The sequence below is a fragment of the Misgurnus anguillicaudatus genome, chromosome 19, assembly GCF_027580225.2.
Source record: "Misgurnus anguillicaudatus chromosome 19, ASM2758022v2, whole genome shotgun sequence".
NCBI lineage: Eukaryota > Metazoa > Chordata > Actinopteri > Cypriniformes > Cobitidae > Misgurnus > Misgurnus anguillicaudatus.
The window spans coordinates 50,997,128-51,014,397 of NC_073355.2; the positions used below are offsets into that span (position 1 = coordinate 50,997,128).

A 17,270-nucleotide genomic window follows, 5' to 3' on the forward strand; every position below is an offset into this window, starting at 1 on the left:
TCTTCCTATATTTTTGAAAATCCTAGACATGGAGGACCTGCTGAACAGGTTGAGCACTTTTATATACTGTGTTGAGCAGAGAGGCTGCACAGTTTGACCAGCAGGAAGCGGCCGCACGTTAGGCCGCTAAGTTGAACTATTATCAGACCGGCCCTCGCAGCCTCACCTGCCCATCGGGAAAAGTCCTGACTCTCCCGATTGCCACTCCGCTACTGCTTGAAATGCGTTTGGCAGTATTTCAGCACAAAAACTGTGCCAGAAGTGTAAGCGCGGTAAAACTGAGGTCAGATGAACACAGTTCATGCTTATTTAGCGTAAATATGAAGTTTTAGTTTTACAACTGAAATGATTAACAGTACACTTATGATTAACAGTAGAATGTTGCAAAACTTGTTTTCTTACGCCTGCAACTTGATTTACACCTTAACAAATGTAAACCATGCAAATTTATTTTACTCTTGCAAAGTCAAATACATTCTTACAAATTTTATCCTGCGCATGCAAATCTTTTAGGTGCTAAATTACATTCATATTCACCTTTTTAAATATCTGTGCAGAAATTATGTACAAGGGTGCCACTAAGGGAGGGAGGGGGTTTAGGATGATTCTAAGGGCCTGCCCACTTCTGGGGCCACCAGATAATATTTTATTAGCAGGCCTAATAAAGGGATCAGTAGAGCATGTATTATTAATAGAGTGTCAGAGATATCTATAACAAAGAGACAAAATGAATATTGACTTGAGGGAGATAGGAGAACAGGAGCTCACTTTAAAACGTTTACTGTGGTAACGGTAGGGCGCAGTTTAGAGTACTGATGACTTTTCTAAAGGAGACAGGGCCATGTAGTAGGATTTAAGATCATTTACAGAAAAGGAGGAAGTTTTTTATTCGATATATAATTAATATATAATTGTGAAGGAGTGTAGGAGATTTAGTAGTAGAGAGTAGACCTATTATCAGGTCCACACTCCGGAACAGAGGGGGCGGTAATGCTCCAATAAGCTGGATGCCAACCGCCGGTAAATAAGAAAGAAGAAGAAGAGCACGTTCGTTTAGACGCATGCGCGATCAGCGGAGGATATTCTCGTGGTAAGAAAATCAACAGTAACTTATAAACAAAGCTTCAGTCAATCACTGAGTGAGATGGTAAAATGAGAGAGAAAGGTCTGAAAATCAGAAACTAAACGAGATTACAGAGGCCAGAAAGAGAAAACGGTCTGACCTACAAATTTCTTTAAAAAAAGGTAACTAATAATTTATTCACGGTGCTTCATTTTAATGTTTGCGTCAGTTAATGCCGACCGCTAACAATCAATTCAATAGGTTTCGTTAATCACCGATGAAATGAGAAGGATATTATTTTTGTCAAGATTTGTAGCCACTTGCTTACATTCCTGTTAGTAAATATTGCTAGCGGACTTTTACACGCGTGAGACTCTGCCTGTGAAAACCCAGACTAAAGGCTCAAATCTAAAAGTGTGAGTTAAAGAAAATCACAGTTTGATTTCAAACATTAATTTCACTATGATTTTAATTGCTGACATTAACTTACTCAGTCAATATTAAATATATCACAGAATGTTCTTTATTTTATGTTGGATGATTTTATGTAGAAAACAATAAACCACACATAAATTCTTCAGCTGGGTTTTCATAGGCAAGGTCTATCCAGTGTATGAAACTAGATTAAGGTTCATACAAACCATATCATGTATGTTTAATATTTGTTTAAGAATGTTGCATTTTCTCTGAATATTTGATTACTGTACTGTATTTCTATTAAATTAACATTTGCACAATAAATCTTCTTAAAGCTACAGACGTGGTAGGTCTCTGACTAAACACTGATTATAGTGGTCAAAAACAATAGAAAACGTAATAGGTTTGTATTATTAAATTGCACCAAACAGAATTGATAGCTAGATTGGCTTGTATTTTTGGTGTGAAATGAAAATTATAGGAGAGTCCACCTCATATTCTTTTATAAGGCCCAGAAATGCTAGTGGTGCCCCTGCATATATATGATTGTGAAATATGTTCAGGCATTTTTATATTGCTTTGTCGTGCCGTATTTAATAATAGTTTAAGGTACAGTCATAGGGCCATATTTTCATGATCTAAACGCATTGTTTAAAGCGCACAGCGCAACGTCTAAATTGTTGTGTCCGAATCCACTTTTGCTAATTTAACGATGGGAAAAATGGTTTGTGCGCGGAGCGCATGGTCGAAAAGGGTTGGTCCTATTTTTTTATTGATCAATGGGAGTATTTTGGGCATAACGTGCAATAAACTAATGAGAGTCTCAGCTCTCATCCCCTTTAAAAGCCTGTTGCGCTGGCGCTATGTCTAATCCCTATTTAGATGACGGACTTTGTAAACTGAAAAACTAAGCGGAGGAAGAAGTTCCCTAGTTTAAGAATAATGTTAAATAATTGCGTTGTTTTTCACTTGTATTAAAATTGTTATTTTTTCATTAAAACCTTTAAAACCCGTTTTCTTTTAGTCATGGAAGTAAAAAAGCAGGCTTTATATTGCTTTAAATGTAGCCTATGGCTATCCAATATCATCAAAAAAAAAAAAAAAAAATTCACAAGTATGTAAGAAAATATTTGTACTGTAAAAATACTTTATTTAGAGAGAAAGAATTTACAAACGGCTCTCCGCAAGGTTCAGCATTTGGACAGCGTCCAGGTACAGAGTCGTCATATACAATAAATCCGTGAGGTAGCATAAAAAAAAACATTTAAAAACAGATGCATTTGTTTAAAGCAAAGCATTTATTTACTTACCAGGCTGCAGGTAAAGCAGCTCCTTGTGCCTTCTAACGTCTCATAATTAGTCCTCATTTATGTCCAAGAGACTCAATTATAATCTTTTACATTCAATCCTTTAATCATTCGTATTTAAATATTTTTGTGCTGCTGCGCATTCGTGTATGTGTTAAGCAAACCCGCGTTGTCGTCCCGTTTAGGCCCATATTCCTAATGCACTCTTTAAATAACAAAAATACATATTGCGCCATTAACTTAAGAGCAGGTTTTTTTGGTCAATGGTGTAGTCTATTTTAGTTGCCTCAGAATAGCAACGCGCCAACAATGCGCCTGAACACACCTCGTTTTCAGACCAGAACGCCCATGGGCGCAAAAGGGTGCGCAAATGCATTTGCTATTTAAGCAACGCGGTGCTAAACGTGAAAACTATAATTGCGCAGGGTGGAAACTAGCAAAAGACACTTGCGGCGTGCATTGCGCTGGGTGTATGATAGAGCCCATAGTCTCATTTCACCTCTTACCTATTTATAGCATACTCGTATAAATATTTTAAAAAAAATTAAGATTTTTTGTCTATGATTTTTGTCAGTAATTTAGATAAAATATATGCTGCTTTGACTGACCTCTTTTTACCCTACTTTAAAACTTCAATGCTGGAAAACCCTGCTGCAATAATCAGATGATGTCTCCATCATTTCACTTTGACATGTGTAACTAACTTTTATTCAAAACCTTTAATGAACCTGATTTCAATTAAATGAAAATTGCATCAAATGTTAATTCGAATTAATTACAAAAATGTAAAATCGCCCAGGTCTACATCAAACATAGATTCAGATCTGTAATTAATGTGTGAGAAAATAGTGTATCATTACACCCCTATAACAAAAGTCAATCTTAGCATAACATGAGGGTCAATGTTAGAAATAAAGTATCTGTCATAAATTAACTAAACAAGTAAAACATAAAAAAAAGTCTGAAACAGATGGTGAATGTTTTACTGACATTAAATTATTTAATTTCGTCCCTTTCATTTTTAGTTCACACCCATAGAGTGAAAGTGATTGAGATCTTCAGTGAAGCTTCTTCTACAACAATCCACCAATAAATGTTGGAGTCAAACACACAGAGAAATCACTCCATGTGTGACAACTGAAATCTTCATGACATAATGTTGATGCTGGTGAAAGAGGAGCTTGAGAAGATGACAGATCCACAACCATGCAGAATAAAGGAAGAAGATACTGAGGAACAAATAGGTTGGTGTCTATTTATATCTCTATATCTTCATTATTGTTGGTTAAAGGTGCAAAAGAGGATGTTTGTTTTGTACATTTTTGCAATAATACTTAAAACTGTCATTACTAAATGATAAAAGACTATTTATTCAGGTATATTGACGTTGTTCTTGTACTGTAGTTGTAAGGCAGTGACCAGTCTGCTACATGCAAGTTGAAATGGGAGTAGCGTCGACTGATCTAACGGTTTTAACGTATTATGTGTTTATTATCACATCATTTCACATAATGAATCCACTGACGCGACACAGCATATGCCTGTGGTAAACAAACACTCGTGTTCAAATATTCGTGCACGAGTTTTGGAAGACGTTCCCTAGAAATGAGCTGTGAAGGCGGGAGGCTGTTCTTACGCATGCGCTCATTTAAAAAACTCAGTAACCGTTTTTGGATTCTCAGTCGGCGAAAAACATCCTCTTTTGCGCCTTTAAGGAATAATCATAAAAAAATTAGCATTGAGAAACATGAGGGGGAAATAAACTAAAATCCACAAGATGATAACTTTCTGCATCTATAATAGATTCAGTAGAATTAGATTGAAACATCAGGTAAAGAGTTTTATCCAAAGCAACCTTCAGTGGATTGAATGACTGTGATCTCCATGTAATGCTCTACTACAGTTAAACCTCATGTTGTGTTCACGTCATTATGGAGATCATTTTTTTACCCAAAAATAGTAGTTAAAGTTATTGCATCGACTGAAATGTATTGACTTTGTTCAAAAGGACTCTCCACTTTGTTTCACTTGAGGTGTTTCTTGTCATAAATGACCTGCCTACAGAAAATAGTTTATAATCAGGGTCTTCTAATGTCTCCGACAGAAAAGAGAGAAGGAAGAGATGCACATTGTGTGCCCCAAAAAATGTCCAAACAAGCACTGTCTGTTTTAAATGCAAAGCACCCATTAACAAGGCACATGAAATAGGCTATTGTCATTTATGTGCATACGTTCAGTAAATGCATTAGATACATGCATCATTTACAGCTCACACAAAGTTTATGTAATTTTGGTTAAACTCTTTAACCGCCAGCGTTTTTTAAAAAAGTTGCTAGCCAGCGCCAGCGTTTCTCATGATTTTCACAAAAGTTTAAAGGAATAGTCTACTCATTTTCAATATTAAACTATGTTATTACCTTAACTAAGAATTGTTGATACATCCCTCTATCATCTGTGTGCGTGCACGTAAGCGCTGGAGCGCGCTGCAACACTTCGATAGCATTTAGCTTAGCCCCATTCATTCAATGGTACCAATCAGAGATCAGAGAGTTAGAAGTGACCAAACACATCAACGTTTTTCCTATTTAAGACGTGTAGTTATACGAGCAAGTTTGGTGGTACAAAATAAAACGTAGCGCTTTTCTAAGCAGATTTAAAAGAGGAACTATATTTTATGGCGTAATAGCACGTTTGGGAGTACTTCGACTCGCCTGAAAAGTTCGCTCCCCTTTTCCCTCTCATAATGGGAGAGGGAGGGTGTTACTGCGCCGAGTCAAAGTACTCCCAAAAGTGCTATTATGCCATAAATCCGCTTAGAAAAGCGCTACGTTTTATTTTGTACCACCAAACTTGCTCGTATAACTACTCGTCTTAAATAGGAAAAACGTTGATGTGTTTGGTCACTTCTAACTCTCTGATCTCAGATTGGTACCATTGAATGAATGGGGCTAAGCTAAATGCTATTGAAGTGTCGCAGCGTGCTTCAGCGCTTACGTGCACGCACACAGATGATAGAGGGATGTATCAACTCTTCTTAGTTAAAGGCGGAGTCCACGATGTTTGAAAAACGCGTTGGAAAAGGAGACGGGCCGACTACCAAAACACACTTATAGCCAATCAAATCAAATGCCGGGTTGCGTATGTGTGGGGCGGGTCTATCAACAGAAGGTCCAGATTCTATTGGGGTAGGGGCGTGTTTGTTTAGGTGATTTCAAATATCAACATTGGCTTTCAAACATCATGGACTCCGCCTTTAAGGTAATAACATATTTTAATATTGAAAATTCCTTTAATGCCTTTCAGAAAATGTTCTTCTTCAAATATATAAACATACAATACACCAAATGAAAGAACAGACCCTCTGCTTTCAAACAAAAAACATTTCATCCTACCTTGAGTGGTGCTTTTGTAATCAGCTTTTGAATATGGGTAGGTTTCTGCAAAAACACCACATTTTGAGCAAAAAGCAGAGATAATTCCATTTTTGTGACTGACTTTTCATAGAGATCCCATTCAGAGCGATATTTAAAACAGACACGGACATGCAGCAGCTTGCCGGAGGGCAATACCGGGTTTAAAAAGTTGCGGAACCTGGTGGATAATAGCGGTATTGCGGAAAGACGGAAAATCTCGTCATTGGCGGGGAAGCGTTTTCTCTTAATTGACGAGATATCTCGTCAATGGCGGTGAAAGAGTTAATTGTTTCAAAGTAGCTTTACATTAATAAAAGCAGAAGAAAACACAGAAAAATCGGTAGATAACATAAGCAGCAGATTAAACCGCACTAGTAATAGTGTTACGTATAGAAGAGAATTCTAAGTTAAGCCAATGTCAGCCGACTCCCTAGGGCTTGAGAAAAGAACCCTGATTTGGTTGGGACCAAAAAGTTTAGAGAAAGCCAGGGTTTATATAAATATAAAGCAATATCGCTTGAGTCACGGCTGTGATAGGGCTGGACAATAATTCAATATCAATATATTTTCGCGATGTGTGTGTATATATATATATATATATATATATTTTTTTTTTTTTTCAATAACGGTGATATGGTCTCTAAACACATTTCCAATATTTCGATATATATACACTATGGCGTCCCTTGGCCGTTTACATGTCACGTCTAAAGCGCGGGTCAAGGCACTTCTTCCTTCCAAAGTGAATATATATAAACAAAATCCTATTAGCGTAGGGGCCGTTCAAATGTAATGCTCTGTTTCAGACAGGCTAACTATTGCGGCATAAGTATATTTACAAGATGAGTTAAAGACGAATACTATGCACCTTCATCCAACCTACGAAGAAATCATTATGTAAAATTTGCAATGTACATTAACACTCATAAGGCCCTATTTTCCTGAATACGTTATAGTTCTGTGGGGGGTAAAAATTACCCCATAAATTAAAAGAGTGATTTACAAAAATATATACATTTTTAATAATACAAATAATTTATTTTTTGTTTACTTCGCATCTATACATTAATGCTGTGTTTTGGGAGATCTGAAGTACTTTTGTGCCTGTTTATCACTAAATTCCTCAACTAGACCATTAGCTTGCCTGTAAAATATAAAAGTTTTATGAAAAATTCACATAAATTATTATCTAAATTTGATTTAAATTGTTTTTAGATATTGATCTATGTAATGTGTTAAATTCAGCCGATTGGTGTTTAGAAAAAAAAAACACAAAAGAATTACAGTTCAGGAATTAAATCATTTCGACCAGCAGATGCCCATAGAGACCCATTCATTTTACTGGATATGGGCAACTGCTCAACATCACCACTTCAGTGATACATTTTGTGAATTTATGTTTATATAAACATTAGAAAGGACATTAAAAATAAATATTATTTCAAATAGTATCTTTTTTGTAGTTTTCGATGCGTTTTCAAATGTCTGTTTTTACTAAATGCCACAGAAATTTGACTGAATGTAAGTGTCTGTGTGTGTCCGTGTGTGTCCGTGTGTGTCCGTGTGTGTCCGTGTGTGTTCGTGTGTTTGCGTGTGTTTGCGTGTGTGTGTGTGTGTGTGTGTGTGTGTGTGTGCGCTTGCGTGTTTGTGGGCACACGCACACACCTGTGTAAGTATTTTACATCTTTGTTTTGCATCTGTGGCTTTTTTTTGCCAAATTCTGTAGAAAATGCTCTCTGTGGCAGTCATACCTTTGTGTGTTTGTGGGATTAAGCATGTCTTTTCTATGTTGCATTTGTGCTCTAGTACCAGGCCTACCTTTCTGTGTTTTAATTTTCAGATTTATTCTAGATACACAGATTTTTTTTACAATTTTCCATTCATTTTTAATTGGGGTCATTTTTACCCCCAAGGAACTATTTAAGTAACATTTTTACACCTCTTTATAACGACCGAATCAAAACCAGTTTTGGAATCAATCTTGAAAAGTCACAAAATCTTATTCCACTGAGATGAAGGGAACCAAGTTGTTAAACTAAAGAAATGTGGCTTGGGGGTAAGATTGACCCCAAGGTACTTATTGGGATTAATTAGGGGTTCAAGCCCATAGGGCTGAAACCCTATTGTATTTGTATGGATTTTTATAGTTTTTCTTCTGCCGTAAAACGGAACGTGCAGACTAGGGTTGCTGCGGTGACAGAATTTTCCCACTGGTTTATTGGCGCGTCACAAACCCGGTGATCCCGGTATCACCGGGTGGGAGGGGCTTATAAATGTGCATGCAGACGTGCACATCTTACTTTCACTTTTGACGCAACTTTTCAAATGCAGTGCTTGCATACGCTGCGTTAAATCGCGTATGAATTTGTGTGCAATGCGAGGGCAACAGCTGGTTTAATTAAGTGCTTGAGTCAATGCGCGCAGGTAATTCTCACAGAATCCGCCAGTCCCAAGCAGAGCAACCGGCTACTTCTTCATAAAGCGCTGCTTAAATGATCGGTTTATTATTTTTCTTTATGAAAAACACAACAAAATGATCTTGCTTATATTAAAAATCATATATGTATATTATAACAAAAACGAATATGCACGTGGCTTCTGCCATCATCTGGTCGGTCAGCTCGCCTCGCACACTGACAGAAATAAATGAAACCTGACACCGGCTGCTCTGTGACGTGACACGCGTTCAGCTCCGGTGAATTCAGGCAGCAGACACATTCAGTTGTAAGTGTGTTTGCTTTCTCTAACGAAACTAAATGATATAATTACACGAAAATATATAAACGACGGTGAAAGACGGTGTCGCGGTGGGCAAGTGATCTAACCGGTGAGAGGCTGAAGCACCGGTAATCACTGTTTCACCGACTATCGCTTCAAGCCTAGTGCAGACCAAACCATAAGGCCTAGAGACTTGAAACTTGGCCAAATGGTACAACCCAATTTGGGGTGAGGTTGATAGAGTGTCAAACCGATTGGCCTATAGGTGGCGGAATAGCGATAACAAACGCGTTGATGCTCATAACTCCCACAAATTTTATCCAAATCTCAAGTGTCTTATATCCCTGGAATCTTTGCGCGAAGGCGAACAAAACGAATATCTCCGATCTCGATTTCGATTTTGTTGAAAACAATAAAAATAAACTAGTTCTAGGTTTTTCATCAGATCGGAACAGTTCCAGTGCTGTAATATTCCTTGGAGTGTGATTATCAAAAGTTATCAAAAAAATTTAACTTTTGACTCGCCGTCGTTAAGCCACGCCCAAACGCCCCCAATGGGCAGAGCCTCTTGGACTTAAATGGCTATAACTTGGGACTGGAAAGAGGTATTGACACCAAATTGCACATATACAGGGCACTATTCTAAGGTCACGTGCAAAAAAAATGCGCCGCTTGACCACTAGTTGACGCTATAACACAACCTTAACTTGGAAGGGCTGTAACTACAGAAAAATGGGACCGATCAACTTGAAATTTGGCACAGGTGCTCTTGGTCTAGGGTTCTATCAATGTCTAAAAGAAATTTTGCGTAGGTCAAAAAACATGGCTGCCATCGGCCAATCAAAAAAGCAGCTATTTGACAGGGTTAACAGAGGCCGATCGAAACGAAACGCGGTGGGCCTGTTTGTCTCTTGGCCATGAAAGTCTGTGCAGAGTAAGAAAAAATTCGGCCATCGGGGGGGCGCTATCACATTTTTTCAGTGTTTAAGTGATTGTGTATTATGCAGTGTTTCAGATATCAACAAGATCCTCATATCATTTAATAGAGGTACTTACATTGAACAACTTTTCCTCAAGAAGCACTTGTCTCAGTTGAATCGTTTGTTAGATATTCATCATTTTCTTTTAAACCTGACCGATCTGAACCAATCCAGTGCTGGAATATTCCTTAGACACTGAATATCAATAATTATCAAAAAAAGTTTAACTTTGCACTCGTCGTAGCAACACCATGGTCAAAAGTATGAAGAGGCGGGGCCACAAATACTCAAATGGCTATCATTTATGATAGGAATGAGATATCAACACGAAACTTGGTACACATATGTATAGACCCAGGCTGAGGTCACATGCAAAAAATTGCAGAGATTGTCCACTAGGTGGCGCTATAACCTAAGAACAAAGAACGATGACTATAGCGTATGTATACGACACATAAATATTTGTTTGACCTACTTGTTATTTTGCACTTAACATATGCTTTCAAATTCTTATTATGGTCTATTAGGATAATTACATATCTTAGAAAACATGCCGACCAACAGCCAACCAACATTAACCATATACGAGTAAGCATAATGGTGTGCGATTACAACTAAACTGACGGGCCTGTTTGTCTTATGTTCTCAAGTGTCTGTGAGGATTTTTGGCTCATCAATCCACAAATATTTGCATCTAGAACAACGGGTGTCACCTTAACTGTCCCCTAGATCAGTGGTTCTCAATGTTATTCCTGTGTATATTGTTGTATGTAAGTATTAAGTCTTATTGTCCAACACTGCGATTTCTGCTTGCTTTTGTAAGTGTGTGTGTGTGTGTGTGTGTGTGGGTGTGGGTGTGGGTGTGAGAATAGATATGAACTAAAATGACTGTTTCAGATGAGAGTGACATACAAAATGTGCAGAGCATGTTTGTGTTTATATGTTAAAACTGACACAATTTCAAAACACCATCCACCATTAAGATATCTGCACATTATATTTTATTAAATTGTTTCAGTTCTTACACTCAGTAGTGCAGTACAATTTTCTCTACACTGTATAATATATATAAATATCAAATACAAAAACGACTTTGCAGAATTATAGCTATCACACAGTCATTTTGAAAACGGCCCTGGCGAAGCACATCTTACTAAATAACTATTAATGTAAAGCTTATGACAAAGCATACAAAGTATTATTGAGATCAGGCAATATACTCAAATCCTTATTGTGGTTATTAGGTGCAATTTTCCATTATGTCCACTAGATGTCAGAAGAGGATCAATCACTGGCTGACATTTGCACTCACAGAAAACACAGAAGATGATTACTCTTTAAGTCTACTTTTAATAGAACTTTTTACTGTTATAATATTAAAATCACATTTAGTGACTACCACTTCAATTGTTTTGAGTTATCAGTTTTAACATATGACATTTGCAGTAAGCATTATATTTTTTTGTTTTTTATAAAAAACTACATCTACCAAATGAGTGTGTAAGCATGTCAATATTAAGTCTAATTTTTTAACAGCGTTGTTCCTCCTTGCTCGTGTAAACGTGTGTGTGTATCTGGTAGCTTGTTTTTAATCATGTACTTAGTACAATGCAAAATATCTATATGGCTATGTCCTTAAACATCTTGTGATCCCAAATAGCTTGAACCCCGGTAATCGCTGCTATATTATTTTCTTAATATTTGTTTTTAGTAATGTGGCTAAAGCCCCCTAAAAATGGCCTAACAACACCCATGGTGATCAACACTGCAAATGTTTGACATATTTTACTATTTTCACTAAAATATTGAGGTGCATAAGATAATATTAATTAGGCCTATGATTAATTAATTAAAAAATGAAAAGAAGTTGACAAAAAGATAGAATCCAATGTTTGGTTATATTTGAAACACCAGAAGTGTTATAGGATTTTGAACACAGCAGAAGAGTTAAACTACAAAAACAGAAATTGACAATAGAAATGACATAATATACTTCACATTTAAAATAACATGAATACATGACAATCTCAAATGTGTTTTGTCATTCTGATTTATCAATATGAACTATTTACTGTCTTCATTTTAGATATGATGAAAGTGAAAGAGGAGAGTCAAGCTGAAGTGGATGAGAAACATCAGATTGTAAAAATAAACCCTAATGTTTCACAGAAAGAAACTCTGAAGACAGAAGACATAAAGTGTGAAAATAGTTTCAGTGAAGATGAACGCCCTGAAGATCACAAGAGGACTCACAGTGAGGAAAAACCTTTCACATGTCAACAGTGTGGAAAGAGTTTCAGAAGAAAAGATAACCTTAAAGCACACACGAGGGTTCACACTGGAGAGAAACCTTTCACATGTCAACAGTGTGGAAAGAGTTTTAGAAGAAAAGCTCACCTTAAAGCACACATGAGGATTCACACCGAAAAGAAAAGACACCCATGCCATCAGTGTGAAAAGAGTTTTACAGCTGCAGATCAACTTAAGATACACATAAGGTCTCACACTGGAGAGAAACCTTATACTTGTCAACATTGTGGAAAGAGTTTCTCTAATGAAAGTAACCTTAAGATACACGCAAATATTCACACTGGAGAGAAACCGTTCACATGCCATGAGTGTGAAAAAAAATTCAGAATTAAATGTAGCCTTATAAGACACATGAGAATTCACAAAGGAGAGAAACCATACGTTTGTTTTCAGTGTGGAAAGAGTTTCAGTGATAAACGTGGACTTGAGATTCACATGAGAATTCACACTGGAGAGAAACCTTACAGATGTCAACAGTGTGGAAAGAGTTTCATATATCAATCAGGCCTTAGCCGGCACATGAAAGCTCACAGGGGGGAAATGTCACATCCGTGCCAGCATTGTGACAAGAGTTTCCCATATAAAAGTCAACTTAAGATACACAATAGACTTCACACTGGAGAGAAACCTTACACTTGTCATCACTGTGGAAAGAGTTTTATAAAAAAAATGTACCTTAATTTACACCTAAGAATTCACACTGGAGAGAGACCATACGTGTGTCAACAGTGTGGAAAGAGTTTCAAGACAAAATCTTACCTTAATGTACATTTCATCACTCACACTGAAGAGAAACCGTTCACATGCCATGAGTGTAAAAAGAGTTTCAAAACAAAAGCTAGCCTTAAAAAACATGCAAGATTTCACACTCAATAGAAACCCATGTGTCACGTGTCAACACACAGTGTGGATATGGCAACAAAGTTTAGAAATCAGCTGAGGTCTTATTAATAAAACTGTCTGGAGGATCTTTACTAAAAGTCTACATGTGCACAAAAGCCCAAATGGTGTACGGCAAAAAAGATTTAGGACGTTTCTTAATGGCCCCATCCAAATGGCACACTCTGGACTTGTTGACCTTCTCAGAGTCCACACTTTGATGACATCATGTAGTGCAGATCTTAGGGACCTTGACGTGAGTACAAGAGGGTGCACCGGAGTCATATTTTGGGACAGACTCTAGCGTCATAGAATAGAAGATGCCCATCAGTGTGAACTCCTCCCTTCCATCATCTGATTGGTCTGATTTCTCTTCTGCAAGGACTTCTGTGCGCGAACCCTGCTGCAGTGCGGGCTTCGCCGAAGACTCGTAGTCTAAGAGAGCATGCGCAATTTAAGGCCATGAGACCGAAAGTCCACAAGAAGTGCGCCATTTGGGACAAGGCCAATATGAGTTCTTGTCTGTACACTGCAAAAAAAATGACTTTCTTACTTAGTATTTTGGTTTTGTTTTCAGTAGAAATATCTAAAAATTCTTAAATCAAGATGTATTTTCCTGATGAGCAACATGACCTGAGAAAATGATACTAGTTTTTGGACAAAGGATGTACAGTTTGGGTGAGTTTGTGCTTGAAACAAGCAAAGATATCTGCCAATGGAGTGAGACAATGTTACTTGAATTAAGTGTTTAAGAAAAAAGAAATCTTATTTAACAATTTTTTTTGTCACCCCATTGGCAGATATTTTTGCCTGTTTTAAGGACAACTTCACCCAAACTGCATATTATCTGTCATAAACTAGACCTATTTACCTAGGTCATTTTGCTCATCAAGAAAAAGCATCTTAATTTAAGAATTTTTGGATATTTCTACTGAGAACAAGACAGAAATGCTAAGTAGGAAAGAATTTTTTTGCAGAGTACTTGTGAAACCTCATCAGTCGTGGCCCAAGTACTCCTTTAATTCCAAGTTCACATCAAGTCAAGTTCACATAACATCCCCGGATGTGTTCTTGATCCACACATTTTATCGAGGATGCATCAGAAGGTGACTTGTATGGACTTATAACAGCCAAGTTTCCCAGAATGCATTGGCAGTGGAGCTTAAAACTGGCACAATATTCAAAATATAACTCTTTCTGTGTCATAAAATGTAGCCGTTTAGTCGAGAATATAGATGAATAAACCTTAAATCTGTGGTCAGTTAGTGAAGATAGCGCCTATATTAACATTTCCTTTGATGATTTTGGATATGTGAGTTCAAGTTGATCAGCGGGCAGTCAGTGCCGTGTACAGCGCCGAGGGCAGATTTATCACTGCAAGTCCTTCTAAAATTTGCCGCTGTCTCAGTGCAGCTGCTCTGCCCTTCAGTGTCTGTTGGTCAAAGATGAAATATTCCCTTTGGATATATCTAACTGGCATGTTTTAGTCTCAATTTATTTCTCTTTCTTATTCATTTGAAGTCTGTTATTTGTTATTATTGTTTTAACTGATGTTAAAGTTAAGTTTCATAACTTAAATCACATTTCTACTGTATATAATCACTGAATCACTGCCTTTGTACTTTAACCTTTTTTACTTCATGTTGTATAAAAGTTACTTTGTACTTTTAAATGAATGGTTGTGATTTATATCATATTTAATTTTTTAATGAATGTATTAATCAGCGTACATGTTGCCTCAACCACATATTCATATTTTGTTATACAAAAACAAGCAAGGTTTTTGCATTGTATATATATTTTGTTTTTTTTGTTGCAAAAATACATTAAAGAGCACCTATTTTGGTAATAAATTAGCACCATATTGTAATATCTTGGTCTTCCATAGTATATATATGTGATTAAAACTTGAACTAATGCATTAGGATTCTTATAAATTGCCTACATTCCTCACTGATTTTGCCCTGTCTGTAAAACACTCAGATTTAGTTCTTGTCTCCGCCTCCCAAAATGTCTAGTGTACTGGGATTGGTCAGATGACCTACTCAACTGTTCAGTTGGGTTCAGCGTGTGTTTTAAAGGTTACGCCCCTGACTATGCGTGGGTTTTCCCGTCCTGAGAATCACAGGCATGAACGTAAACAACTTCTCTATAAACGATGGTGTCTATACAGCCTTACCACTTTGAGCTCGATCCAGAGAGTTCAGACGGCCGTTACAATAAAAAAAAAACGATGTCCGTCAATGAACGCGATTGAATTTTACTTCTTTAGGTCTCTCTTACTCTGCCAGAATGCTAAACGTAGACGAAAATGTGTTGCAAAGACATTGAAAAGGTAATTATATCAATAACTCTATGGAAACACCAAATGTAGCACATAGAAAATATTCATTAATATGATGATAAAAACTATTTCATTTGTTAGTTATACATTATTTCACTGTAGTAAACTTTATTTGTGAAACACGGCTTACTTATAAGTGCTATGTTATTACTTATTAGGTTTTAAGGAGAATGCAACAGATTCCAGGGCCTCTTAACTGCGTGATTCATCATCAGACAACTTATCGTTCACACAACACTAAAGAAGCATTATAGTAACAAAGTACCCAAAACAACAACAGATGTAACTTAAAGAAAATATAGTACTCAGTCAGAAGTTTTTTTATTTATTACAAATATATATTTAAATGTTAAACAATATACAAATAAAAATACTTTAATAACCACATTGTGTTGTTCTCTCAAAAATGTATCAATTCACTTCTTACAGATTACAGCTATCTATACAGATAAACGGCATATCAAAGCTTTGTCAGCTGGTGCTATCTAAGACAACACTATAAGGTTATCATCCTGTCGTGTGTTGTTCTCCAGATACGCTTGGAGTTTTCTGATCAGACTGGTCATCATGAGATAGCATGCAATCACGACCTGGATGCCAGGGGTGTATTCCAGAAAGCAGGGTTAACTTACACTCTAAAAAACGATTAGTTGGCTGAACAACCATAACTTATGAAATTAATTGGATTAAACACAAAAAAATTAGTATTTATAACTTTTCAACCTCTACTTACCATATTTAGTATATGTAACATAAAAATTTAAGTTACCAGGTGAACTTAAATGTATTCAAAAATAAAATGAAAAAACATAAGTAATGCTAACTACTATAACAATTGCATCAAAATTAAGTAAATCTAGCATAACATTTTAAGTAACTATAGAGCCACGTGATTTCCCATGATGCCTTTCCAGCCAAAAAATATGACATCTGTCGTAGCCATTTTGTTAAGCACATGCCCTGTAAAAAAATCCAACTTCAAAATGTTATTTTAACAAAAAACAAAGTTTTTCCTTGTTGAAGGGCATCAGTTCATTAATTTGTGTTCACTGAATGAAATAAGCATAAGCATCCTGCTAACAAATATAATTTGTTGACTGGAGTTTTAAGTTTTTGTCCAATTTGTTTACCAAATTGAGTAATCTGAACAAGCAATTTAAAAAAAACAATGGTCTGAATAGTTCCCAGCATGCATTGCGACATGTTCACTTCTTTGGTTAATATTTACTAAAAAAGATGACTGTTTTGATGTTTGCTGGGTTTATTTATGTTGATATGTTGTTAATGTTAGTTATATGTTGTATTTAGAGTTATTTTGAAAAAATTATGTTTGTTCATTGTTACCATGATTGAGAAGTGTGTGCTCAGTGTAGAGGGCAACACAGTGGGTTAGCGCGCATCATTGTTTCCTCACAGCAAAAAGGTCTCTGATTCAAGCAAGAGCTAAGTCAGACAAAGACTTTGTTCAGGAGACCTTTCTGTGTACACTCCCACAGTCCAAAACATGCAGATTAGCTGAATTGGGTATACTAAATTGCTCCAACTTCACTCTAAAATATGTGTTGGATTTACTTAAAAAGTGTGATGCAAAAATGGTGCATATATATTTTAAGTAATCCCAACTTGGAATAAGTTTACTTAAAATAAACAAGAAAATATGTGTTATATGAACTTAAATATTTGAGTTCATTATCATTCTTTACTTAAAAATTTAAGTAAATAAAACACAGGTTTTCTTGTAAATTTTAAGTAAAACTATCAAAGTTGGGAATACTTAAAAAGTGTGATGCAAAAATGGTGCATATATATTTTAAGTAAATCCAACACATCATTTTTTAG

General features: G+C 36.3%; 2 protein-coding genes across 3 annotated transcripts in view; both read left to right on the forward strand.

The window, feature by feature from the left end:
• The window catches only part of LOC129422735 (uncharacterized), a 62,624-nt gene extending 48,962 nt beyond the window's left edge, over nucleotides 1-13,662 (forward strand). Inside the window, exons 1-2 of one of the 2 annotated variants that reach the window (XM_055178834.2) lie at nucleotides 3,817-4,031; nucleotides 11,985-13,662. In XM_055178834.2, coding sequence (XP_055034809.2) covers nucleotides 3,944-4,031; nucleotides 11,985-13,084 — 1,188 coding nt within the window. In that variant the 5' untranslated portion in view covers nucleotides 3,817-3,943 and the 3' untranslated portion in view covers nucleotides 13,085-13,662. Of the gene's footprint in view, nucleotides 1-3,816; nucleotides 4,032-11,984 lie in introns of those variants that run through there. The other variant, XM_073856588.1, reaches the window with a different exon arrangement.
• The window catches only part of LOC129422909 (uncharacterized), a 176,439-nt gene that overhangs the window by 37,933 nt on the left and 121,236 nt on the right, over nucleotides 1-17,270 (forward strand). The gene's annotated exons all lie outside the window — the stretch shown is intronic.